General features: G+C 44.5%; 1 protein-coding gene across 1 annotated transcript in view; it reads right to left on the bottom strand.

The window, feature by feature from the left end:
• Nucleotides 1-27,044, bottom strand: part of thas (Thromboxane-A synthase) — a 90,917-nt gene that overhangs the window by 26,499 nt on the left and 37,374 nt on the right. The window contains 7 exon segments of the mRNA NM_001165312.1: nucleotides 2,260-2,610; nucleotides 3,004-3,131; nucleotides 3,456-3,604; nucleotides 3,841-3,929; nucleotides 11,674-11,790; nucleotides 18,800-18,896; nucleotides 23,245-23,297. Of these exon segments, the coding sequence (NP_001158784.1) occupies nucleotides 2,260-2,610; nucleotides 3,004-3,131; nucleotides 3,456-3,604; nucleotides 3,841-3,929; nucleotides 11,674-11,790; nucleotides 18,800-18,896; nucleotides 23,245-23,297 (984 nt within the window).

Genomic DNA, 27,044 nt, shown 5'->3' with positions numbered 1-27,044 from the left:
CTCGGGGCTGCAGACCGTCGTTGAAGACTCGGGGTTGCAGACCGTCGCTGAAGACTCGGGGCTGCAGACCGTCCCTGAAGACTCCGGGCTGCAGACCGTCGTTGAAGACTCCGGACTGGAGCGCGTCGCTGGAGGCTCCGGACTGGAGAGCGTCGCTGGGGGCTCCGGACTGGAGAGCGTCGCTGGGGGCTCCGGGCTGAGGAGCGTCACTGGGGGCTCCGGGCTGAGGAGCGTCGCTGGAGGCTCCGGGCTGAGGAGCGTCGCTGGAGGCTCCGGGCTGAGGAGCGTCGCTGGAGGCTCCGGGCTGAGGAGCGTCGCTAGAGGCTCCGGGCTGAGGAGCGTCGCTGGAGGCTCCGGACTGGGGAGCGTCGCTGGAGGCTCTAGACTGAAGAGCGTCTCTGTAGGTTCCGGACTGGGGACCTTCGCTACAGGCTCCGTGCCATGGATCATCACTACTGGTTCCGCACCATTGATCATCACTGGAGGCTTTGTGCCATGGATCATCACTGGAGGCTCCGGGCCATGGATTATCCCTACAGGCTCCGGGCCATGAATTATCACTGGAGGCTTCGTGCCATGGAGCGTCCCTACAGGCTCCGGGCCATGGATCATCACTGGAGGCTTCGTGCCATGGATCATCCCTACAGGCTCCGGGCCATGGATCATCACTGGAGGCTTCGTGCCATGGATTATCACTACAGGCTCCGGGCCATGGATCATCACTGGAGGCTTCGTGCCATGGATTGTCACTGGATGCTTCGGACAATTGATCATCACTGGAGGCTTCCTACGTGGAGCTGGAACCGGTCTCACCAGACTGGGGAGACGCACAGGAGACTGGGTGCGCAGAGCAGGCACAGGGCACACTAGGCCATGGAGGCTTACTAGAGGTCTGGCGCTTAGGGCTGGCACAACCCGTCCTGGCTCGATGTTGACTTTAGCCCGGCAAGGGCAGAGCGCTGGTACAGGACGAACTGGGCTGTGCTGGTGAATGAGGGGTACCGTGCGTAGAGCAGGCGCAGGATAACCTGGGCCGAAGAGACGTACTGGAGACCAGATACGTTGAGCCGGTGCACTTCTCCCTGGCTGCCGGCCAACTCTAGCATGGCAACGGTGAGTAGCTTGCACCGAGCGCACCGGGCTGTGAGTACGCACTGGAAACACAGTGCGTATCACCGCATAACACGGTGCTTGCTCGGTCACTCGCTCCCCACGGTAAGCACGGGGAGTTGGCTCAGGTCTTAAACCCGCCTTAGCCAATCTCCCCGTGTGCCCCCACCAAAATCTTTTTTGCAGCTGCCTCTTGGGCTTCCGTTGTTGCTTTCTTGCCTGTTCCTCCCAGTATCGCCGTTCCGCTTTCGCTGCCTCAATCTCCCATTGCGGACGGCGATACTCCCCAGGCCTTGTCCAGGGTCCTGCCCCATCCAGGATCTCCTCCCAAGTCCCGTCATCCTGCCCACGCTGCTTGGTCTTCTTGTGGTGGGTATTTCTGTCACAGGCGTCAAAATGAGTAGACCAAGGTGCAGCGTGGAATATGTTCATCTTGTAGTTTAAGGCAAAAATGACAGCCAACAGTTCTGTCAGGTACTTACAACTAAACAAAAAGCAACTACCCACAAAACCCAAAGGAAAAACAGGCTGCCTAAGTATGGTTCCTAATCAGAAACAACGATAGACAGCTGCCTCTGGTTAGGAACCATACTCGGCTCAACACAAAGAAATACAAAAACATAGAATGCCCACCCCACACCCTGACCTAACCACATAGAGAAACAAACCCTCTCTCTCAGGTCAGGGCGTGACATCCATGTCCTGCATGTCACCCATTGAGCATGTTTGGGATGCTCTGGATCGACGTGTATACGACAGCATGTTCCAGTTCCTGCCAATATAAAGCAACTTCGCACAGCCATCGAAGAGGATTGGGACAATATTCCACATGCCACAATCAACAGTCTGATCAACTCTATGCAAAGGAGATGGGTCACGCTGCATGAGGAAAATGGTGGTCCCACCAGACTGACTGGTTTTCTGATCCACGCCGCTACCTTTTTTTGGGGGGGGGTATCTGTGACCAACAGATCCATATCAGTATTCCCATTCATGTGAAATCCATAGATTAGGTCTAATCAGTGTGTTCCATTTACATAATCTGGTTAGGATTTTAGTAGTTTTAATAATCCATCATGGCACACATACTGTGACGACAAACGAAGGTGATTGTGAATGTAAGGTGCATACAGGAAGGCCCATACTCACATATCTGGTGAAGAAGTCATCCACCTCAGCCTGTAGTTTGCTCTGACACTCTGGGTGTAAAGCCAGGAGGTAGCAGGTGAAGGCTAGCGTGTTGCTACTGGTCTCGTAACCCGCCAGGAAGAACACAAACGCTTGACCCACTATCTCATCCTCCGACATCATCCTCTTCTGGGTCTGGACCGAGCGCCTGTTGGGTGACTCGTGGCTGCCGGCGCCGCCATTTTCTTGTTCCCCGGAGTCGTGTGTGTGGGCCAGTTCATCAGCATGGTTCACCACATCAAAGTGTTCAAGAGGGACACATTCCTTGGTGCTGCGCGTGTCCAGCATCAGCTGCAGGAAGTCTCGCCGCCGCTAACACACACACACACACACACACACACACACACACACACACACACACAATTGTTGTTAATTAATGTGCTGTTTATTGATGTGTTGTTTATTGATGTGTTTGACAGGTCATCATTGTAAATAAGAATTTGATCTTAACTGACTTACCTGTCTAAATAAAGGTGAAATAAACATGAGAGCGCACACGCACGCATGCACACACACACACACACACACACACACACACACACACACACACACACACACACACACACACACACACACACACACACACACTCAAAGATCAAGAACAGAGAAGAGAAAGGGAGAGAGATAACAAGAGTCCTTCATACCATTCCCATCTTTTATAAAGGAGCAGAAGTTTTTACAGGAAAGCTCAGTAACATACTGTACCTCTTCAACAGGCTGCTCATCTCTCTGTCTGATGATCTTCTGGATACAGTTGATGAAGAAGTTGTTCATCTCATCCCTCCTCTTGTTGGGGATGACCCGGGCCAGAGGAGCCAGGAATGGGAAAGCAACTGTAGACAGCAAGAGAAGAACAAACACAATACCATCTGTGTCAGTCCACTTACAGCAGCATCTAGGGAATGCAATACAGTATATGTTAAGTGGACATGCCCCTTGTAATATATACTGGATATATATACTGGATATATAGAGTCCAATATTGTTCATTGTGAGAAATAGTGTGTATGATTATGTTTAAAACATAACACTGTTGTTTTAAAATCTTTCTCTCTTTCATTTTGATAATTGTTGCTAGTAGTACAGTTGTTTTCTGGACAGTGTTTCTAAGCCTATGATGAGTTAGTTGTATTAAGGCAGGGCTCCACAGTACTTACTGAAGACGAACATGATGGGTCTGAAGAAGGAGAACGAGAAGAACTTCTGGGCGTGGTGAACAAATGGGTCATCTGGGTCCTTCTGAGAGTCCACCTGGGTGCCAAAGGCCACGCTAGCTATCACGTCCATGGTGAAACAGCCAAAACACCTGAAGAGAGAGAACCAACCCAGTCAACACAATACAGTATGTGGAGGATATTATATAGCCCTTCTACAATGATAATACATTATAAACATCTGGTTTTACCGCTGGTTGTAGACGTTTGAATTGGATTTCCCAATGTGTTTGTTTGGGAAAATACACGATAACAATTGTATAGCCTAATGAATGAACAATCCTTATAATGGCCCCCATGAGAGGGAAAGTTACTGTGGTTATAGTACCTGTGAATGTCAAAGCTCTCTGCAGACTCGACATGTCCAAGCAGGTTGGTGAGCAGGGTGTCCGTGGCCATGTTGATCAGAGGACCCATCTGCACAGAGACAGAAACACGGTCATCGACGTTCTATACTCATCTAACATGTTAACTTAAGACCCAGGGACCATGTGAAGACGTTTGGATATCTTAGCGCAACGACTAAGGTCTTGGGTTGACAGTCATTGGAACCCGGTTCAAGTCTCTGTCGGGGGCTACCCCCCCCCCCCAAAATTCTCTGCAAAATATCATATCATATGAATATAGATACAACAAATGATCCCTTTTCATATCTTCCTGTGCAAAGACATCACTTTAAACCAAGACTCATCTGACAAATGTGCGAGATGGAATCAGGGGTGAATGTTGGTCCACGTGCATGAATCAGTCCTGGTCATAAGTACAGTACAGGAGGGGATACTGCTGTTGTGTGTGTGGTGCCCACTCCTCTCCTCCTCACCTCCAGCCCCTCTCAGAAAAGTGTATGTGTATGTGGGTGTGGGTGTGTGTGTGTGGACACCCTGAGGCAAAGTGAGGACCTGAATCAATTAAAATCCCATTAAAGTCATTGCCATTACAGAGGTCATTACCAAGGGGAGAAGAACCCTGATGATGATGGATCAAACAGATATCTAATTAATTCATTTATTCATTAAAGGGAAGAGCTCTTCTGAGCATGGTGATTGCTGTGTTACAATGCGGGACTGAGAAAGGCAGATCTCAAGAAGAACACTCTCTACCATAACTTCTCCAGGGCAGACAGAGTTATACTGCAGTAGCAGCATGTCTCAGATACAGAAATGTAAAAATATCAAAAACAACAACTCCTCAGGTCAACTCCCTAGTTTCTTCTTATCAAAGAAAACGAGGACACTAACACATATTTGACCACAGAGAGGAAGGACAGCTATGTCCAGTGGCATGGAATATTTGCTGAAGGAACATGAGAGAAAATGCTGAAACACCCTCTGAACCTCAGGTCTCACTGCTGAGTGTCAGGGGTCCAGAATATTCTGGGCTGTGCCGTCTCTCTCTCTTCATATCTTGCTTGCTTTCTCCTTTCCTTTCTCTACAGCCAGTACAGCAGAGAACCTCCTCCCCTTTCTCTACAGCCAGTACAGCAGAGAGTGAGAGAGAGAGAAAGAGAGAGCGAGGCCTTGAGTGTGAGGCTCTACCCTAGGTCGGTCTCTCTGCTCCGTCTCCCTACACTAGACCTGTGATCAGGGAGCAGCATTCATTAGTACTATCTATTGATCCCCCTCAGGCAGCGCACGAACACAGTCCTCAGAGGAACGGCCAAACAGGGCCAGAGGAATCCGAGGAGCCACTAAGCTCTGACGGAAGATTTGGGGATGAGGAGGAGCAGGAGTGAGGGCACAGAGAGAGAGAGAGAGAGAGAGAGAGAGAGGACGCGGAGATGGGAGAAATCTAGACAACGTTTACACATCTCCCCTATCTACCCTCGCCATCTCCTCATCTCCTCCCCAGCGATCAATACATGCTGGGATCAAATGGGAAATGAGATCCTTACACAAGAGGAGACGCTAATGGATAAACATGCTGTAGCATTATGGGTACAATGAGCTGTGACCGAAGCAGTTACACGACTGTGACATGCAGGGCTACTGTCATTGGCATTAATGTGATAATACTGAGCATAGTCTACACTGTAAGTTAATGTAACGTTAAAATAAACTACAATTCATAACGATTAGGACAAGGCTGAGGGCTAACCCTAGTCACAGGATAAGGTTGTGACTGCTAATAAGACCAGTCTAATGATTCGGCTGGAGAGGGGGCTAAGACCAGTATAAGCTTATATAAGCTTCCATGTAAAAAGAAAGTAAAATTGACCAGTCTATGATGATGAGGCTGGGGCTAACACTAGTTTAAGTCTATGGTTGTGACTAGCCACAGCCCTTGTCACAAATTTAGACTTAGACTAGTGTTAGCCCCAGCCTTATCATCATAGACTGGCTGGGGAATGGGAATGGGGCTAAGACTGGGGCTTATTAAGTACACCCATCTAGTACCATGTAGGAACCCCCTTTGTCGCCAAAACAGCCTGAATTCTTCGGGGCGTGGAACCGTTGCTCAATTGGTATCAAGGGATCTAACGTGTGCCAGGAAAACATACCTCACACCATCGCGCCACCAGCCTGTTCCATTGACACCAGGCAGGGTGGGGCCATGAACTCTGCGTACGCCAAATCCTGACTCTGCCATCAGCATGACGCAACAGGAAGTGGGATTCAGCAGATCAGAGGATGTTTGTCCACTCCTCAATTGTCCAGTGTTGGTGATCGCCTGCCCACTGGAGCCGCTTCTTGTTGTTTTTAGCTGACAGGAGTGGAACCCGGTGTGGTCGTCTGCTACAATAGCCCATCTGTGACAAGGACTGATGAGTTGTGCGTTCCGTGATGCCGTTCTGCACACCACTGTTGTACTGCGGCATTATTTGCCTGTTTGTGACCTGCCTGTTAGCTTGCACGATTCTTGCCATTCTCCTTCGACCTCTCTCATCAATGAGCTGTTTTCGCCCCTAAGACTGCCGCTGACCGGATGTTTTTGGTTTGTCGCACCATTCTCAATAAACCTTAGACACTGTCATGTGTGAAAAGCCTAGGAGGCCGGATGTTTCTGAGATACCGGAACCGGTGCGCCTGGCACCGACGATCATACCACGCTCAAAGTCGCTTAGGTCACTCGTTTGGCCAATTCTAACGTTCAATCAAACAGTAACTGAATGCCTCGATGCCTGTCTGCCTGCATCATATAGCAAGCCATGGCCACGTGACTCAACCATTTTCATGAACAGCATACCTAATAAACCTGCCACTGAGTGTATATGCCAACATAAGATGAGGCCTTAGGCTGGCCAGTCTGAGGAGAGGGTACTGGGGTCTGGAGCTGAGAGAGGGAGGACAGATGAAGAAGCACGAGCAGCCTGATAGGTTATGACAGGAGCAGTATCCTCCCCCTCTATAGGAGCAGGGTGGCTCAAATGAAAATCTATATCCCATGGCTCTGCCAGCTGAGAGGATATGCAGGGGCTACCGGTCAGTCAAACATAGCCAGACCACAGCACGCGCACGCACACACACACACACACACACACACACACACACACACACACACACACACACACACACACACACACACACACACACACACACACGAACACACACACACACACACACACACACGAACAAACAGACACACGCGCACACACACACACACACACACACACACACACACACACACACACACACAGGAACAGACAGACACACGCACGCACACAAGAAAAAGGAGAGAGAAAGAGAGAGAGAGACAGATAGACAGACAGACCCAATAGCTTCCTCTTATCACAGAGCGAGCCTCAACAGTGTATCCTGCCACAGCATATCTGTCCCTCTCCAGACAGAAGCAGATAGATATTGATCCAGAGACCACACCACCACTTTCTCTCAGTGTGCTTTCCCTCTCTCTCCATCTGTTCTGTCCACTCAGCAAACAGACTGGAGCGCTATGACTGTAAACAGCAGTAAACTAAAACAGACATCGCTAAAAACATATCTGGGTAATGTGACTGAATTCGGAGCGCCAGTTGTCCGAGCGTTTGTTTGGTGCCGATCGTAAAGTCGGTGGTTTATGCTCTCGTAAATGATTCATATTCCCGCCAGTCTCATTCTCCCATGCTAAATTCTGGAGCAGGACTGTGTGTATGTGTGTGTGTGTGTGTGTGTGTGTGTGTGGGGGGGCGCACTAATTAGCATGTCTCCTCTCCACTCATTAACTGGACATGTGTTTGTGTGTATGAGGGAAGTACGTACGTTGCTAACATAACCCTGCTCCGAACACAGCGCTGTTACTACACTATACACACCCTGACTGCTCCGAACACAGCGCTGTTACTACACTATACACACCCTGACTGCTCCGAACACAGCGCTGTTACTACACTATACACACTCTGACTGCTCCGAACACAGCGCTGTTACTACACTATACACACCCTGACTGCTCCGAACACAGCGCTGTTACTACACTATACACACCCTGACTGCTCCGAACACAGCGCTATTACTACACTATACACACCCTGACTGCTCCGAACACAGCGCTATTACTACACTATACACACCCTGACTGCTCCGAACACAGCGCTGTTACTACACTATACACACCCTGACTGCTCCGAACACAGCGCTGTTACTACACTATACACACCCTGACTGCCCCGAACACAGCGCTATTACTACACTATACACACCCTGACTGCTCCGAACACAGCGCTGTTACTACACTATACACACCCTGACTGCTCCGAACACAGCGCTATTACTACACTATACACACCCTGACTGCTCCGAACACAGCGCTGTTACTACACTATACACACCCTGACTGCACGCGCAACCTTGCTTCATAACATCAGAGTCAGACAAACATGTTGACTGATTGAGAAATGTGTGATTCTGAAATACAAACGCAGAAAGCAATAACTAGTCATTAGCTCTTCCTGACTGCAACTCCAATCTCCATGATGTTCTTAACTGAGTTCCCAGCCTGTTTCTTTTAGGAACTATTTTGACAGAATATGAATCACACACACTCAGTGAAAGTGAGAGAAAGTCAACGTGTACACAAACACTCTGAGTGTCAGTCCCACAGAGCACACGCTCCAACTGAGGGACTGACTGCAAGCAACAAATAAAATCCAAACTGTCAATTACAGCAGGAATTACTCAGCGTTTACGAAAGCTACCTGCGTGGGACAATGTGTAAACACAAAACCAGTCATAACTGACTTTCAGCCTGAAACACTTTATCCTTAGTGGTTATCCACTAACAGTTTGTTTTCAGGCGAGTGTACCCAGCTGTATCTGGAGCGTGAAAAATGAGTGTGTGTGGCCTACCGCTGGTGGTTGCCGTGGAAACATACCATCACAGCCCTAATCACAATTAACGGTCCAGCTAAATGACCACCCACCTCTACCCTACTACACGATAATTACATACCTACGGTTACACTTCTACTGTGTTTATTTTACATTAGGCCTTGGCCTTATTTGTCATTCAGTGTAAATCCTGCACTCGGTCAGTTACAGGCACACAATGTACCAATGACCTTTAAGCACATACAGCACAGGAGGTGCTTTTCAATGAATGCTTTCTCTTTCTTTTATATTGATAGTTCTGAGAAACCGTGTGATGCACATACACACACACACACACACACACACACACACACACACACACACACACACACACACACACACACACACACACACACACACACACACACACACACACGCACGCAGTACTTGGAGAATAGAGGGTCTTTGGTTTGGTTGGTCTTTGCAATACTTTGAGAGCAGTTTGGATCATTTCAATAGCAGCTCCTGACGTCTGTTCATGGCTGCTGCCTCTGGTGTCGCTCACAGGCAGGCAGGCAGGCAGGCAGGCAGGCAGGCAGGCAGGCAGGCAGGCAGGCAGGCAGGCAGGCAGGCAGGCAGGCAGGCAGGCTCACCAATCTCTCTCAATCACTGAGTCAGTGTATCAGTGTAGAGGGGACTCAACAATCACATAAAACATGCTGTTCCAACAGGCCCCGGTAATTATGTTCCACACTATAAGGTAGAAGAACCACTGTTAGTTCTAATGACACTATTATAATGTCAGAACATACACAGAAGTCAGCGAGAGAGGGGGGGGGGGAGGCACAGAGGGGGGAGATGGGGAGAGGGGGGAGGGAAGGAGAGAGGGAAAGAGGGAAAGAGATACCCAGACCACATTGGTTTATCAGACGTTAATTAGATGTAATGCTTGAAAGCCTTCGATGGAGACGAGCTATCATTTTCCGACTAAATTACGGGCGTCAATCTCCCGTGCTATTCCTTAAGTCCCCTGATTCTCTTTAACATTTTTACACCAACAACGTATTTCAAATCGTTGGGCTGGGCAGGCTCTAAATGGAGACAACTTCTATTAAGATAATGATTCTGGTTAATCCACAAAAATGAAAAGATGAGATAAGATAGCTTGCGACTGAAGGCCTGATGCAGCAGAAATCTGCATGGCTGTATAGATGTTTATGAATATGTATGGTTCCATGTAGATATAACAGAGTGGGGAGTGATTGTGTGTATGTATAGAGGTAGTAATATGTGATGTATGGTTCCATGTAGATATAACAGAGTGGGGAGTGATTGTGTGTATGTATAGAGGTAGTAATATGTGATGTATGGGTTCCATGTAGATATAACAGAGTGGGGAGTGATTGTGTGTATGTATAGAGGTAGTAATATGTGATGTATGGTTCCATGTAGATATAACAGAGTGGGGAGTGATTGTGTGTATGTATAGAGGTAGTAATATGTGATGTATGGGTTCCATGTAGATATAACAGAGTGGGGAGTGATTGTGTGTATGTATAGTGGTAGTAATATGTGATGTGTGGGTTCCATGTAGATATAACAGAGTGGGGAGTGATTGTGTTTATGTATAGAGGTAGTAATATGTGATGTGTGGGTTCCATGTAGATATAACAGAGTGGGGAGTGATTGTGTGTATGTATAGTGGTAGTAATATGTGATGTGTGGGTTCCATGTAGATATAACAGAGTGGGGAGTGATTGTGTTTATGTATAGAGGTAGTAATATGTGATGTATGGGTTCCATGTAGATATAACAGAGTGGGGAGTGATTGTGTGTATGTATAGAGGTAGTAATATGTGATGTATGGGTTCCATGTAGATATAACAGAGTGGGGAGTGATTGTGTGTATGTATAGTGGTAGTAATATGTGATGTGTGGGTTCCATGTAGATATAACAGAGTGGGGAGTGATTGTGTGTATGTATAGAGGTAGTAATATGTGATGTATGGGTTCCATGTAGATATAACAGAGTGGGGAGTGATTGTGTGTATGTATAGAGGTAGTAATATGTGATGTATGGGTTCCATGTAGATATAACAGAGTGGGGAGTGATTGTGTGTATGTATAGAGGTAGTAATATGTGATGTGTGGGTTCCATGTAGATATAACAGAGTGGGGAGTGATTGTGTGTATGTATAGTGGTAGTAATATGTGATGTATGGGTTCCATGTAGATATAACAGAGTGGGGAGTGATTGTGTGTATGTATAGAGGTAGTAATATGTGATGTATGGGTTCCATGTAAATATAACAGAGGGGGGAGGGAAAAGGGGATACCTAGTCAGTTGTCCAACTGAATGCATTCAACTAAAATGTGTCTTCCCGCATTTAACCCAACCCCTTTGAATCAGAGAGGTGCGGGGGCTGCCTTAATCGACATCCACGGCGCCCAGGGAACAGTGGGTTAACTGCTTTGCTCAGGGGCAGAATGACAGATTTTACCATGTCAGCTCGGCGATTCGATCCAGCAACCTTCCGGTTACTTGCCCAACGCTCTAACCACTAGGCTACCTGCAGTTCGTGATTGTGTGTATATATTAAGGTAGTAATACATGTGCCTGTATAATTTACATAGTAAATGTGTATTGGTTCCATGCAAACAGCAGATTGAAGAGGGGGACAGGAGCTGGGTGAAGATGGTGTGAGAGGAGAGGGGTGAAGAGAGGAGGAGAGAAGAGGGGTGAAGAGAGGAGGAGAGGAGAGGGGTAAAGAGAGGAGGAGAGGAGAGGGGTGAAGAGAGGAGGAGAGGAGGGGTGAAGAGAGGAGGAGAGAAGGGGTGAAGAGAGGAGGAGAGGAGGGGTGAAGAGAGGAGGAGAGAAGGGGTGAAGAGAGGAGGAGAGAAGGGGGGTCGTCTTGTCTTGCCTCTTTCATCTTGGCTGCGCTGAAGGAGGGAGTGAGAATGCTGCGTACTCTCTTCCAGTGCTCGTTCCTCAGCATCAGCAGACAGTCACTCATGGGCTTAGTGGCAGACCGGATCGTCTACAGAGTGAAAAGGAGAGAGTATCTGAAGCACACAAGAATATACAGTTGAAGTCGGAAGTTTGCATACACTTAGGTTGGCGTCATTAAAACTCGTTTTTCAACCACTCCACAAATTTCTTGTTAACAAACTATAGTTTTGGCAAGTCAGTTAGGACATCTACTTTGTGCATGACACAAGTCATTTTTCCAACAATTGTTTACTGTCACGGTTGCTGTAAGAAACGGACCAAGGCGCAGCTTGTGTTTAGATCCACATATTTAATTACAGTGAAACTTCTTCAACAAAACAATAATAAGCAACAAAACGTGACTACGTAGTGCAACAAGCACAAAACCAAACAATATCCCACAAACACAGGTGGGAAAAATGGCTACCTAAATATGACCCCCAATTAGAGGAAACGATTACCAGCTGCCTCTAATTGGGAACCATACAAAACACCAACATAGAAATATTGAACTAGAACACCCCCTAGTCACGCCCTGACCAAGGGCTCTCTATGGTCAGGGCGTGACATTTACAGACAGATTTTTTCACTTATAACTAACTCACTGTTTCACAATTCCAGTGGGTCAGAGGTTTGCATACATTAAGTTGACTGTGCCTTTAAACAGCTTGGAAAATTCCAGAAAATGATGTCATGGCTTTAAACGCTTCTGATAGGCTAATTGACATCATTTGAGTCAATTGGAGGTGTACCTGTGGATGTATTTCAAGGCCTACGTTCAAACTCAGTGCCTCTTTGCTTGACATCACGGGAAAATCAAAAGAAATCAGCCAAGACCTCAGAAAATACCTGGTTCAAGACCTGGTTCATCCTTGGGAGCAATTTCCAAACGCCTGAAGGTACCACGTTCATCTGTACAAACAATAGTACGTAAGTATAAACACCATTAGACCACGCAGCCGTCATACCGCTCAGGAAGGAGACGCATTCTGTCTCCTAGAGGTGAACGTACTATAGTGTGAAAAGTGAAAATCAATCCCAGAACAATAGCAAAGGACCTTGTGAAGATTCTGGAGGGAACAGGTACAAAAGTATCTATATCCACAGTAAAACAAGTCCTATATCAACATAACCTGAAAGGCCGCTCAGCAAGGAAGAAGCCACTGCTCCAAACCCGCCACAAAAAAGACAGACTACGGTTTGCAACTGCACATGGGGACAAAGATCATACTTTATGGAGAAATGTCCTCTGGTCTGATGAAACAAAAATAGAACTGTTTAGCCATAATGACCATCGTTATGTTTGGAGGAAAAAGGGAGACGCTTCCAAGCCGAAGAACACCATCCCAACCGTGAAGCAAGGGGATGGCAGCATCATGTTGTGGGGGTGCTTTGCTGCAGGAGGGACTCGTGCACTTCACAAAACAGATGGCATCATGAGGCAGGAAAATTATGTGGATATATTGAAGCAACATCTCAAGACATCAGTCAGGAAGTTAATGCTTGGTTGCAAATGGGTCTTCCAAATGGACAATGACCCAAAGCATACTTCCAAAGTTGTGGCAAAATGGCTTAAGGACAACAAAGTCAAGGTATTGGAGTGGCCATCACAAAGCCCTGACCTCAATCCTATAGAAAATGTGTGGGCAGAACTGAAAATGCGTGTGCGAGCAAGCAGGCCTACAAACCTGACTCAGTTACACCAGCTCTGTCAGGAGGAATGGGCCAAAATTCACCCAACTTATTGTGGGAAGCTTGTGGAAGGCTACCCGAAAGGTTTGACCCAAGTTAAACAATTTAAAGGCAATGCTACCAAATTCTAATTGAGCGTATGTAAACTTCTGACCCACTGGGAATGTGATGAAAGAAATAAAAGCTGAAATATATCATTCGCTCTACTATTAATCTAACACTTCACATTCTTAAAATAAAGTGGTGATCCTAGCTGACCTAAAACAGGTGATTTTTACTCAGATTAAATGTCAGGAATTGTGAAAAACTGATATTAAATGTATTTGGCTAAGGTGTATGTAAACTTCCGACTTCAACTGTACATGTACTGTACATACTACAGCATACGGATCATGTACATGTACAGTACCAGTCAAAAGTTTGGACACACCTACTCATTCAAGGGTTTGTCTTTATTTTTACTATTTTCTAAATTGTAGAATAATAGTGAAGACATCGAAACTATGAAATAACACATATGGAATCATGTAGTAACCAAAAAAGGGTTAAACAAATCAAAATATATTTTAGATTCTTCAAAGTAGCCAACCTTTGCCTTGATGACAGCTTTGTACACTCTTGGCATTCTCTCAACCAGCTTCACCTCCAACACCCAGCCCCCATGTCAAATAATCTCAGGAGGAGATTTTGTGTTCCTGTCAGTCGTATGTGGGCAATGGTCATCACTAAGTCCTTAGAGCCTATGGTCCTCTGTGGTGAACCTAACACAGGAAGCAATGCTAGAATACTGAAGACTTGGAGGTAGAACTCCAGTGGAATACAGAGCATTGTGGCTTAAGCTCCAAGACATCACTGATCTTTTACTATTGGTGTTCATTAATGCTTATTAAGTGTTCATAAAGTGTTCATAAATGCTAAAAAAGTGTTCATAAATGTTCATAAAGTGATCATAAATGTTCATGAAGCATTGGGTGACATATGTAGGTGCTCTCTGGCTGACAATACTGTAACTTTCATGTGGTATTGTGATGTGTTTACTGGTGTAAACAGTATCCATCATTTTCATTTATTAGCATTTTCCATTGACATTCCAGACAAAATGTAATAAACATAATCATTTATTCATCTGTGTGTCTTGGCAATGTTCTGTCGGTAAGAATTTATTAGTGCTCTAACACAATAAAATATTTGGAAAGGACAAGTGTTGTTCGGTAGTTTAGAGTGCTTATGCCATATATATTTGGCTTTGTATAGCCACATATTTGCGGCCACAGAATTACAGTGACTTGTGTTTGTTTCTCTGCCTCCATGGAGACTTTCTTTATGGGTCTGCTCCTGCTGCTGGTTGCAGATGGTGTGTAAAGGCTCTGAACCACACACACACACACACACATACCAACAGCGCACTAGCAATACACCACTCAGAAACACAGCGTGTGCCACATCTCCATAATACATCCACATCTCAGCACGATATCCACATCTACTGCTAGAGTGGTTGTTAAGTGAACAATGAGTCAGGAGCTTGGTCATACAGGAAGTGGGCAAGTAAACACCATCTGAGTCAAATTCACTAAATCAAACAGGTAAAAATGTCAATAATCTCCTGTATCCCCCTGGATCGGAGGGCTGTGTGTGTGTGTGTGTGTGTGTGTGTGTGTGTGTGTGTGTGTGTGTGTGTGTGTGTGTGTGTGTGTGTGTGTGTGTGTGTGTGTGTGCTGCATACATACCACAAGATTTCTGGGTCATTGGTGCACAACATTTCTGGTGGATTGGTGTTAAAATCAGAGTTCCAATACATGTGTATTTGATTATTTGTTATTTAAATACTTATTTTCTGTGTTTTTGAGTATTTTCAAATAATTATGCCCGAAACAATTACTTATATCCTATTGATAGCCTACTACTTGAAAGTATTTTCAAATACTTATTTCAAATACTATTTTCAAATGCCTGGGTTAAACGCATGGGAGTGTATTCGAGTCTGTGTATTTGAGTATTTTCAAATACTTTTTAAGTGTATTTCCAAATACATTCCATTATAAAACCGGGTTGTTTGGATCCTGGATACTGATTGGTTGATAGCAGGGAGTTATTCACGACAATCTCCCTGGGTAATGCCTGTTAACAGTTCCATTTGGATTATGAATATGCATCCACTGTCACACAGCCCAGCTAGGCAATTCATAAACTTAATCTCCACTGGAAAATAGTGTCTAGAAATTATTTCTCCATGATTGTAGCCTAGCATTTGGTTTGCAACATTGGGGTTTGTCTAAACCTTGCTGCCTGCCGCTCCGTACCTGTGTAACAATGTTGCCGATTTTTTGTTGCAATCTCCACCTTCCCATATAGAGAATGAACGCATCGGGGTGAGATTGACAGCTTCTCTGAGCCAGGCAAATTCATTTATCAGGATCATTATTATGGATATATGCAAATAAATGGCAATAAAAACTAAGTTAAAACAAACAAAAATGCACCTAATTTGCTGTCATTTCAGCTGCTTGATGTGATCGTATGTTAGCGTTAGTTGGCTAGCTAGCAAAGCAGAAGTAGCCAGCGTGCATGGCAACCTTTTTCCTTAGAACGGACGACCAGCCTGCTTCGCTAACAACCATGCCAATCGAATCCAATTTGGCTAGCAGCTTCAGAATCTCAGAACTAACAGACTATATCGTACGGTGGAAGGATGAAATAAAATGAATTTACTCATTAAAATAACGTTTTAATAAAAATATGTTGTTAATCTTTTTTATTTTGTTCGCAACCGTTTTATAAAAGCAATAAGGCCCTCAAACCCGGGAATTATTGTGAATAACACCCTCCTGAGGGCTGTTTCCCGGGCCCTTAGCTTCGCGTCGGGCCTAAGAACAGCCATTAGTCAGGAGTTATTCACACAATAATCCTCGGGTTCTCATGCCTTTTTGCTTAAATACTCAACCACTTGTCTTGTCAAAAAAATTATATTTAATGTCTTGAAAGTAATTCAAATACCCAAAATAGTATTTGAACCCAGGTCTGGTTAAACTCTACTCTATATACTGTATTAGGCAGTATTTATCCATTGATAATTCAAAATACAATTGATGGTGCCTTGGTAGCATCCTAGGCAGAGAGCTCCTGCAAATGTGTACATATTTTGTTACAAAAAAATATATATGTTTTAATTGATTTTGGACCTAAAATGGTTGTTTTTGATAACAATTACTTTTTATTGCATACAGTTGAAGTTGGAAGTTTACATACACCTTAGCCAAATACATTTAAACTCAGTTTTCACAATTCCTGACATTTAATCCGTGTAAAAATTCCCTGTTTTAGGTCAGTTAGGATCACCACTTTATTTTAACAATGTGAAATGTCAGAATAATAGTAGAGAGAGGGATTTTTTTAAAGCTTATATTTCTTTCATCACATTCCCAGTGGGTCAGAAGTTTACATACACTCAGTTAGCATTTGGTAACATTGCCTTTAAATTGTTTAACTTGGGTCAAACGTTTCGGATAGCCTTCCACAAGCTTCCCACAATAAGTTGGGTGAATTTTGGCCCATTCCTCCTGACAGAGCTGGTGTAACTGAGTCAGGTTGGTAGGCCTCCTTGCTCGCACACACTTTTTCAGTTCTGCCCACACATTTTCTATGGGATTGAGGTCAGGGCTTTGTGATGGCCACTCCTGTCACGTCCTGACCAGCATAAGGGGCTATTTGTTATTGTAGTTTGGTCAGGACGTGGCAGGGGTGTGTTTGTTTAGAGTGTTTCGGGGTTTGTTGGGCTATGTTCTGTTTTGAGAGGGGTGTTTGTTTAGAGTGTTTCGGGGTTTGTTGGGCTATGTTCTGTTTTGAGAGGGGTGTTTGTTTAGAGTGTTTCGGGGTTTGTTGGGTTATGTTCTAGTATGTCTATTTCTATGTGGTGTTTGTTGGGTTGACCTTCAATTGGAAGCAGCTGCTCCTAGTTGCTTCTAATTGAAGGTCCTATTTAGTAGGGGTGTTTTTCTATGGGATTTTGTGGGTAGTTGTTTCTTGTTTAACTGTGTGCCTGACAAGACTGTTATCGTCGTTATTTTTGTATACGTGTGTTTTGTTTCGGTTTTCCTTCTTTCTGCCGAATAAAAGAAGATGAGTATACACATTCCCGCTGCATTTTGGTCTAATCCTTACGACACCCGTGACAACTCCAATATCTTGACTTTGTTGTCCTTAAGCCATTTTGCCACAACTTTGGAAGTATGCTTGGGGTCATTCTCCATTTGGAAGACCCATTTGCGACCAAGCTTTAACTTCCTGACTGATGCCTTGAGATGTTACTTCAATATATCCACATAATTTTCCTTCTCATGATGCCATCTATTTTGTGAAGTGCACGAGTCCCTCCTGCAGCAAAGCACCCCCACAACATGATGCTGCCACCCCCGTGCTTCACGGTTGGGATGGCGTTCTTCGGCTTGCAAGCCTCCCCCTTTTTCCTCCATAATGATGGTCATTATGGTCAAACAGTTCTATTTCTGTTTCATCAGACCAGAGGACATTTCTCCAAAAAGTATGATCTTTGTCCCCATGTGCAGTTGCAAACCATAGTCTGGCTTTTTTATGGCAGTTTTGGAGCAGTGGCTTCTTCCTTACTGAGCGGCCTGTCAGGTTATGTCGATATAGGACTCGTTTTACTCTGGATATAAATACTTTTATACCTGTTTCCTCCAGCATCTTCACAAGGTCCTTTGCTGTTGTTCTGGGATTGATTTGCACTTTTCACCCCAAAGTACGTTTATCTCTAGGAGACAGAACGCATCTCCTTCCTGAGCGGTATGACGGCTGCGTGGTCCCATGGTGTTTATACTTGCGTACTATTCTTTGTACAGATGAACGTGGTACCTTCAGGCGTTTGGAAATTGCTCTCAAGGATGAACCAGATTTGTAGAGGTCTACAAAGTTTTTTCTGAGGTCTTGGCTGATTTCTTTTGATTTTCCCACGATGTCAAGCATAGAGGCACTGAGTTTGAAGGTAGGCCTTGAAATACATCCACAGGTACACCTCCAAATGACTCAAATGATGTCAATTAGCCTATCAGAAGCTTCTAAAGCCATGACATCATTTTCTGGAATTTTCCAAGCTGTTTAAAGGCACAGTCAACTTAGTGTATGTACTTCTGACCCACTGGAACTGTACAGTGAATTATAAGTTAAATAATCTGTCTGTAAATAATTGTTGGAAAAATCATTTGTGTCATGCACAAAGTAGATGTCCTAACCGACTTGCCAAAACTATAGTTTGTTAACAAGAAATGTGTGGAGTGGTTGAAAAACTAGCTTTAATGACTCCAACCTAAGTGTATGTAAACTTCCGAGCATTTTCCTCGTTGACTTACCATTCTGTTGGGGAAGGTGCTGAAGTCCTTTACCATGATCTGTCTGAGCATGTCAGGGTCAGCTACCACCACCACGGGCCTCCGGCCTAAATAGTATCTGGAGAGACAACACAGGACAGGATGACATGCCAGACACATTTGTTTGCACGCATTCACACACACAGCCACACACCCACACACACCACACATACACCACACACACACACACACACACACACAAACACCACACACACACACAAACAGACACACATACACCACACACACACAAACGGCTGTGGGGCTAGCATGAATAAATAACAGGACGCCAATCAAAAGTGGTGGTCATCACAGAGGAAGTGAGGCCTGGGGAGGAATATACTCAAAACCACACCCACACACCTTAGACTTGGACCACTCTAGCTGCCATGGGCTTGACTAACCACAGGATTTAAAGGAGCAAAGTCATGGCTTTGTTTGTTTCCTACAGCACCACTCTTTATTGTTCTAGGCTAGTCCTCTCTGTCAGGATTGCCTCAATTCACTGCAATGCTAGCCAGGAAACACTGACTAACTGCTCAGTCCTATCTCACTATGTTATAGGACATAGGCTATAGGAGATTCTTCACAAGGCTGAGTGGAGGGCTAATGCCTGGTGCTATAAAGCCAAGGTTAAAAGGTAAGGAGAAAGTCCTCTCTCACAGGAACTCCATCTTGTTAAGTGCTATTTTAATGAAAGTACATTTCAAATGCATTTTTTCTTTGTAGATAATTAGACACCGCAGATTGATAATTGGATATTAAATCTTCCAGGCAAATAAGAGATACAATACATCTAGGAATATTGGAGGTTTTAAAAGCGCCTCATTTATTGGAGAGTCTAAGGTTTCCAATCATCAGTGGAATACAGTGCTGGTTAAAGGTAGCTAGTATAAATATGATATTCAGCCCTGAGCGAGGGGCTGTATGGGGAGTCACAGTGGAGCACTGAGACTGTCTGTCAGTATGAATTAAGAGTACCGTGCTCATCCCTGGCTCCCCACAGTTACTCACACGCACACACACACACACACACACACACACACACACACACACACACACACACACACACACACACACACACACACACACACACACACACACCCATCCCTCATCAGGGCTCATCAAAAAGCAGACAGCTATTCCTGCTGCTCCTATGGCAGTGTCTCATTCCTACAGTGACACACTAATCCAGCTCAGCCTGTGGCCAATCTCTATTCCTGTTATAGTTGTTCTAATACTTACAGACAAACACGTTGCCTCTGATAGATGCAGGGTGTTTATAGCCATTCAGACCACTACAACAGCTGTAAATAGTTACATTAACTACAGCCAATTCCTCTCAACACTTCTAAGTCAGCATTCTTGGTTGAGGGACAGATTCACAAACAACTCCTGGACCCATAAAACAAAGCGTCTCAGAGTAGGAGTGCTGATCCAGGATCAGTGTTGCCTTTTCGATCATAATGACTAAGATTATATGGACGGGGGGGGAGCTGATCCTATATCAGCACTCTGAGACATTATTTGAATGGCCATGAACTCTGGACGACATGAAAGGCTACAGAAGATGTTGCCCTAGTCTTGTCCCCAGTCGCAAAGCTAATGTTACTCCACATGTAGCAGGGTTTAAATAGTACGGGGTAATGGTCCAGCAGTATTAGAGGGAGGACTCTGACCTCCTTTTAAAAGAAGGACATTTAACACTCCATTTGTCTGTTTATGACTGCACCAGGCTGTGACACTGGACGGGTAATGGTTTAGTTATCTGGCCCGGAAGTGAGTTCCTTTCCATAGCCTGCATGGGTAACATTATCACCACTCTGGCCTGGCTACTCAGACCAACTAGTCGCTATGCAGGCTCCTCTGTGTGTTACAGTCGCAACATCGTAACTATACAAATGCATGAATGCATATCATTCCATTTGTGTGTTTGCTAAGTTAAGGTGTAGTTTCACCTGCCATTGTATGGTCCTGCTGTATTTTAGTTTCCAAAATACAAATCACAAATATTTCTGCCTGAGCATATTCATGGTGAATTTTGTTAGCAGAGAAACTATTTACACCTACAGTTGAAGTCGGAAGTTTACATACACTTAGGTTGGATTCATTAAACTCATTTTTCAACCACTCCACACATTTCTTGTTAACAAACTATAGTTTTGGCAAGTCGGTTAGGACATCTACTTTGTGCATGACACAAGTAATTTTTCCAACAATTGTTTACAGACAGATTATTTAACTTATAATTCCCTGTATCACAATTCCAGTGGGTCAGAAGTTCACATACACTAAGTTGACTGTGCCTTTAAACATCTTGGAAAATTCCAGAAAATGATGTTATGGCTTTAGAAGCGTTTGATAGGATAACTGACATCATTTGAGTCAATTGGAGGTGTACCTGTGGATGTATTTCAAGGCCTACCTTCAAACTCAGTGCCTCTTCGCTTGACATCATGGGAAAATCAAAAGAAATCAGCCAAGACCTCAGAAAAACAATTGTAGACCTCTACAAGCCTGGTTCATCCTTGGGAGCAATTTCCAAACGCCTGAAGGTACCACGTTCATCTGTACAAACAAGAGTACGCAAGTATAAACACCATGGGACCACCGAGTCATACCGCTCAGGAAGGAGGCGCTTTCTGTTTCCTAGAGATGAACGTACTTTGGTGAGAAAAGTGCAAATCAATCCCAGAACAACAGCAAAGGACCTTGTGAAGATGCTGGAGGAAACAGGTACAAAAGTATCTATATCCACAGTACAATGAGTCCTATATCGACATAACCTGAAAGGCCACTCAGCAAGGAAGAAGCCACTGCTCCAAAACCGCCATAAAAAAGCCAGACTGCGGTTTGCAACTGCACATGGGGACAAAGATCGTACTTTTTGGAGAAATGTCCTCTGGTCTGATGAAACAAAAATAGAACTGTTTGGCCATAACGACCATCGTTATGTTTGGAGGAAAAAGGGGGAGGTTTGCAAGCCGAAGAACGCCATCCCAACCGTGAAGCACGGGGGTGGCAGCATCATGTTGTGGGGGTGCTTTGCTGCAGGAGGGACTGGTGCACTTCACAAAATAGATGGCATCATGAGGATGGGAAATTATGTGGATATATTGAAGCAACATCTCAAGACATCAGTCAGGAAGTTAAAGCTTGGTTGCAAATGGGTCTTCCAAATGGACAATGACCCAAAGCATACTTCCAAAGTTGTGGCAAAATGGCTTAAGGACAACAAAGTCAAGGTACTGGAGTGGCCATCACAAAGCCCTGATCTCAATCCTATAGAAGATTTGTGGGCAGAACTGAAAAAGTGTGTGCGAGCAAGGAGGCCTACAAACCTGACTCAGTTACACCAGCTCTGTCAGGAGGAATGGGACAAAATTCACCCAACTTATTGTGGGAAGGTTGTGGAAGGCTACCTGAAACTTTTGACCCAAGTTAAACAATTTAAAGGCAATGCTACCAAATACTAATTGAGTGTATGTAAACTTCTGACCCACTGGGAATGTGATGAAAGAAATAAAAGCTGAAATAAATCCTTCTCTCTACTATTATTCTGACATTTCACATTGTTAAAATAAAGTGGGGATCCTAACTGACCTAAGACAGGGAATTTTTACTAGGACTAAATGTCAGGAATTGTGAAAAACTGAGTTCAAATGTATTTGGCTAAGGTGCATGTAAACTTCTGACTTCAACTCTATGTCTCATATGAAAAATAAAGACACTTTGAAAGACTTCGTTCTAGCGCTGAGTGCTTTCAACTTTGATAAGTTGATAGGGGGGCGTTCTGAGACGACGGGTTCAATCAATGTGCCATGAGCCTCTTTCTTCTGGAAAAACGACGTATCAAGGTAGTGTACCACTCTTACTGAAGGCTGTAGTAATGTATTTTGGCATATATCCGTGCATTCTGGCTTAAGTTTGCTTTTCCTGCCATGGCAGGAAATCCAGCCATAGCGAAACCAATTATCCCCGCTCTACTCCTCCAACCTTTTACATACAGAAAGAAAGAGAGTAGCCTACTCCCTTTGAAGTGCTCTTAAGAAAGAAATCTGTCTTCCATAAGCAGGCCTGTATAATCAACGCAGAGCTAATCTAGCTGCACATCTAAGTGTGTGGCACTGGCATAAGTCTTCCAAGAAGCTTCTTTTTAATCTTATAGTGTTGCTTTTCACTAGCCTGGTCCCAGATCAGTTTGTGCTGTCTTGCCAATTCTTACGGTCATTGTCACATCATTGTTTGGCAAGACAAGCACAAACAGATCTGGGACCAGCCTAGTTTTTCACGAGCTTCACTGATACTTCTAACACGTCTGACAGAGGACATTTTAGACACTGGACAAGTCAATAAGAGTGTCCTGTATGACTTGGTTTTGGTGTATGACTTGGCTATGATGTCAATGCAGAGAAGTGTCAGTCACTTACCCACATACTCTCCCATACTTGTGAATCAGGTCCGTGTGAACACCGAAAAAGCCCTGAAAAGAAAGAAACCAACTGAGATTTTATATAATTGATCATTTTATATGAGAGGCTTTGGTGACATCTTATCCATTCTCTCTGCTATAATGAAATGACGTGATTCCCTGTGGGTAGCTGATTGACATCTGCTAAATAAGCACTGTCCGTTGTCTTAGCTACTAGTGTAAACTTCAAAGCCGCCACAAGAAACACCCTAGCAGTGCACGGCGACAGCTGCATTGATTTGTCTGACACGTCTTAACAACCTCAGACTCCTTCACATTACTGTGTCAGATGCTAACATTGACACATGACTGACATCTTAATAAATTGCTAAAACTTTACCCTGAACTATGATCCCTGACCAACAGGGTACCGGAAATGCAAAGTGTGTGTGTGTGTGTGTGTGTGTGTGTGTGTGTCCGTGGCGTGTCTGCGTGAGAGAGGGTATGTGAGTATGGTTCCTTAAAAACACACTCTCCTTGAACTGCGTGCTTCTCCATACAAACGAGTCGTTTTATCTGAAAAACTGCCTTTCATCTTCTTCCAGTTCACTTGTTCGCAATCTTCTACAGAACAACAACAAAAAAAAGCTTGACAGACTGACAGAAAGAAGGAGATGTGACGAGGGTTTCAGTTCTGCTGTGCATTGATCTTCACTATTGATCTGATTTGGGTTTTAACTATCCTTGTGGGGACATTTTGCCAGTCCCCACAGGGAAAAACGTTTAGGTGTTAGGGTTAGAGGTTTGGGTTTAAGGTTAAGGTTAGGTTAAGGGTTAGGGTAAGGTTTAGGGGGTTAGGGAAAATAGGATTTTGAATGGGAATCAATTGTTTGGTTTCCACAAGGACAGTGTGTGTGTGTGCGTGTGTGAGAGAGAGCTTAACTCATCACAGTTCTATAATACTAAACATCAGCCAGTGTGACTTTAGACTCAAAGCATTGACTTCCTTTCACATCGATCTGGGGAATGAATCCATGGTAGGCCTACTGCAACGTAGCTGAGCACACTTCATTCAACCACACTTAATAACTGTACCCTTTTAGATCATAATGAATAAGATTGTGTAGACAGAGGGAACCTGATCCTAGATCAGCACTCTGATACACTTTCTGAATATGGGCCCAGTGCAGATGCTTGTTTGTCCCACTTATCTGTTATGAATTAAAACGACACAACCAGTCGGATGTTGAACTGTTGGAAAACGTGTTGTGGGGATGCTTTGTTAAAATCGGCACCAGAACTAAGGGAGAGGGAGTGAGGCAAACACGTAATATTGTTTTGTTCTCAGTATGGGGTCTCGGCATCATTTGCATATTCGAATACAACACACTGCCAGTATTGCACTAAAAGCATACAGGAGAAGAGCTACAATTTTAAGTGACGTTTTCTCAAAGAATCCAAAACACAGAATACTTGTCTACTTCAGCATGCTCATCCCTATAAGAGAGTGACCTGTAAGAGATTCCCTGCAGTCATGAATCTGTATTCACATGCAGACCAATGGTTTGACCCTGGCGTGTGTGTGTGTGTATACTATGGGTTTTGTTAAGCCTTTGTCTACTGCAGTGTGTACACTTACTGCCTCCCTGTCTGTGCACTAGATGCACCTTGCTCTTGGCACATGTTGCATGTGCTGCAGCCTCCTGTCTTCTGAGGGGATAACGTTTGTCTTGTTGTGATGGCTAGCCTGGCTGTGAAGTAGTCCCTGTGTGACAGACAGTGTAGCCGTTAGCCAGGGGATTGATGGGCCTGATGAAATATACAATAGGTCCCAACACACGCCCCGCACACACACACGCACACACACACACACACACACACACACACACACACACACACACACACACACACACACACACACACACACACACACACACACACACACACACACACACACACACACACACACACACACACACACACACACACACAAATCTAATAACCCAGGCAGGCCTGCTATCCTCTCCTCTCATCACACAGTGAACTCAGCAGAATGGATCAGAGCGGACCTCTGTGTCCCGCATCACCTCTCATCAACACACTACGCCTGACGAGTAACAATATCACCGTGGAGAAAGTGAAGCTTAAGAGACAGGGTTATGGTGTCACGTGGACTACTAAATACATGGTACTATCTGCAAGCACACACAGTGTTATTCCCCTGTCTACCATCCATACTCTGGATCCAAGGCTGATACTCCACCTCTCCGTGAGGGCTCAGACAGCAGGGCCCAGATCCACAAAACACTTCGTTCTTACGCAAAAAACTTAAGAAGCTTGTTAATAAAAAAAAAAGAAGTTCATAAGATAGTTCGTAAGCGCAATTCTCCAAAAATATCTTAAGGTTTAATGATTTTCTTACGAACTTCTCAAATATCTTCTTACAAATCGTCTTGAGATGTTTGTTGCTCTGCAAAGGTTTTAGCAAGCTATCTAGCTAGCAATGGCAATCATGTTAGCATATTTCTTACTGAGATGACTGTTCTAAAACATGTTCTTGCATCTAAAATATCAATACTGAAACTTTCAGAGGAAGTTTGTGAGGGAATTAAACATGTTCAATTGCTTTCATGAGCTTCTTCTCTCACTGCCCTGAGTTTAAGACAAGGGTTTAGCTATCTTGAAATGAACAACATTTCCATCAACTTTATTTCCAACAATCTCATTTCTTCTTAACTTTTTGCTTAAGGAGAAACATAAGAAATAGCGCAATCAAATGTACAAGAACCTTTTTGAGGAATAGCAACTTTGCTTAACTTTATTCTTAAGTCTATAGTTAAGGAAAAAATAGCAGTTAAGAAGAAATTTCTTCTTAAGAAGGTTTTGTGAATCTGGGCCCAGGAGTGTACATATATAGTAGAACTAAGCTCAAGCTCTTTCACAGGAGTTTTACCCACATTCAAGAGACTACGATTATGAATTGGTAATATCTTAGACAGAGCCCTGATACTCTGTAACTGACTCTGCAGTCTCACTAGTGCACGTTGAGCGTATTGCTGTCCTGCCACTAGATGTCAGTGCAGAGCAGAGACAGGGCTGGTGGAGGGTTGGTGAATGCTCCCCAGGGCTTTTTATAAAGCTTGTCTACAGAAAGGGTTTGCTTGCGTGACCTTCTCATAGATGGCATAAGAATAGAACCGTGAACAATGTACTCATGTGCAGTGCATGTCTGCAGGAGTTAGGGGTAGCACTGGAAACCAGTCAAAGATGATTAGGATACATTTCCCTCAGTAGTCAGTGGATCAGGGTGTTGGAATGTATGAGCAAGAAAATGTCTTACATTCATGACCAAGAACACACGCTAAAACTGCCTTTCTGTCTCAACTCTTTCTCCATCTTTCTGCGAGGCAGTAGAATCAGAGAAGAACCAGAGTTGAATAGTCTGATTGCCCCCCCCCCTTCACCCATCCCTTTGGAGGTGAACCACAGACCGAGAACAATAGGGGAGTCTCAAAGAGGCTTGCATCTCCACATAGAAAAAAAAGCTGTGGTGGGCATTCATTCAGTCTTCATGTTTACGAAGAAAACTCCTACATATGATCATATGAAAGAAAGACAGAGAGAGGGCTCCTCAATCCTCCTCAACCCTTCTGGCTGAACTGAATAGTGGTCCGTTGGCTCACAAAGGGGAACCTGTCTCATTAAGATGCTTATAGAAAGCACTGGGCTCGTTGATATGCAAGGCGAGAGTGGCCCACAGTTTTCCTGCTTTAGAGTTAATTAAGTACCAGGCAGACACCGTTTGGCAGAGTGCCCCGG

The sequence above is a fragment of the Salmo salar genome, chromosome ssa16, assembly GCF_905237065.1.
Source record: "Salmo salar chromosome ssa16, Ssal_v3.1, whole genome shotgun sequence".
NCBI classification, from domain to species: Eukaryota; Metazoa; Chordata; class Actinopteri; order Salmoniformes; family Salmonidae; genus Salmo; species Salmo salar.
The sequence above is the reverse complement of the archived record's forward strand: the minus strand, read 5'-3'. Positions and strand labels throughout refer to the sequence as shown.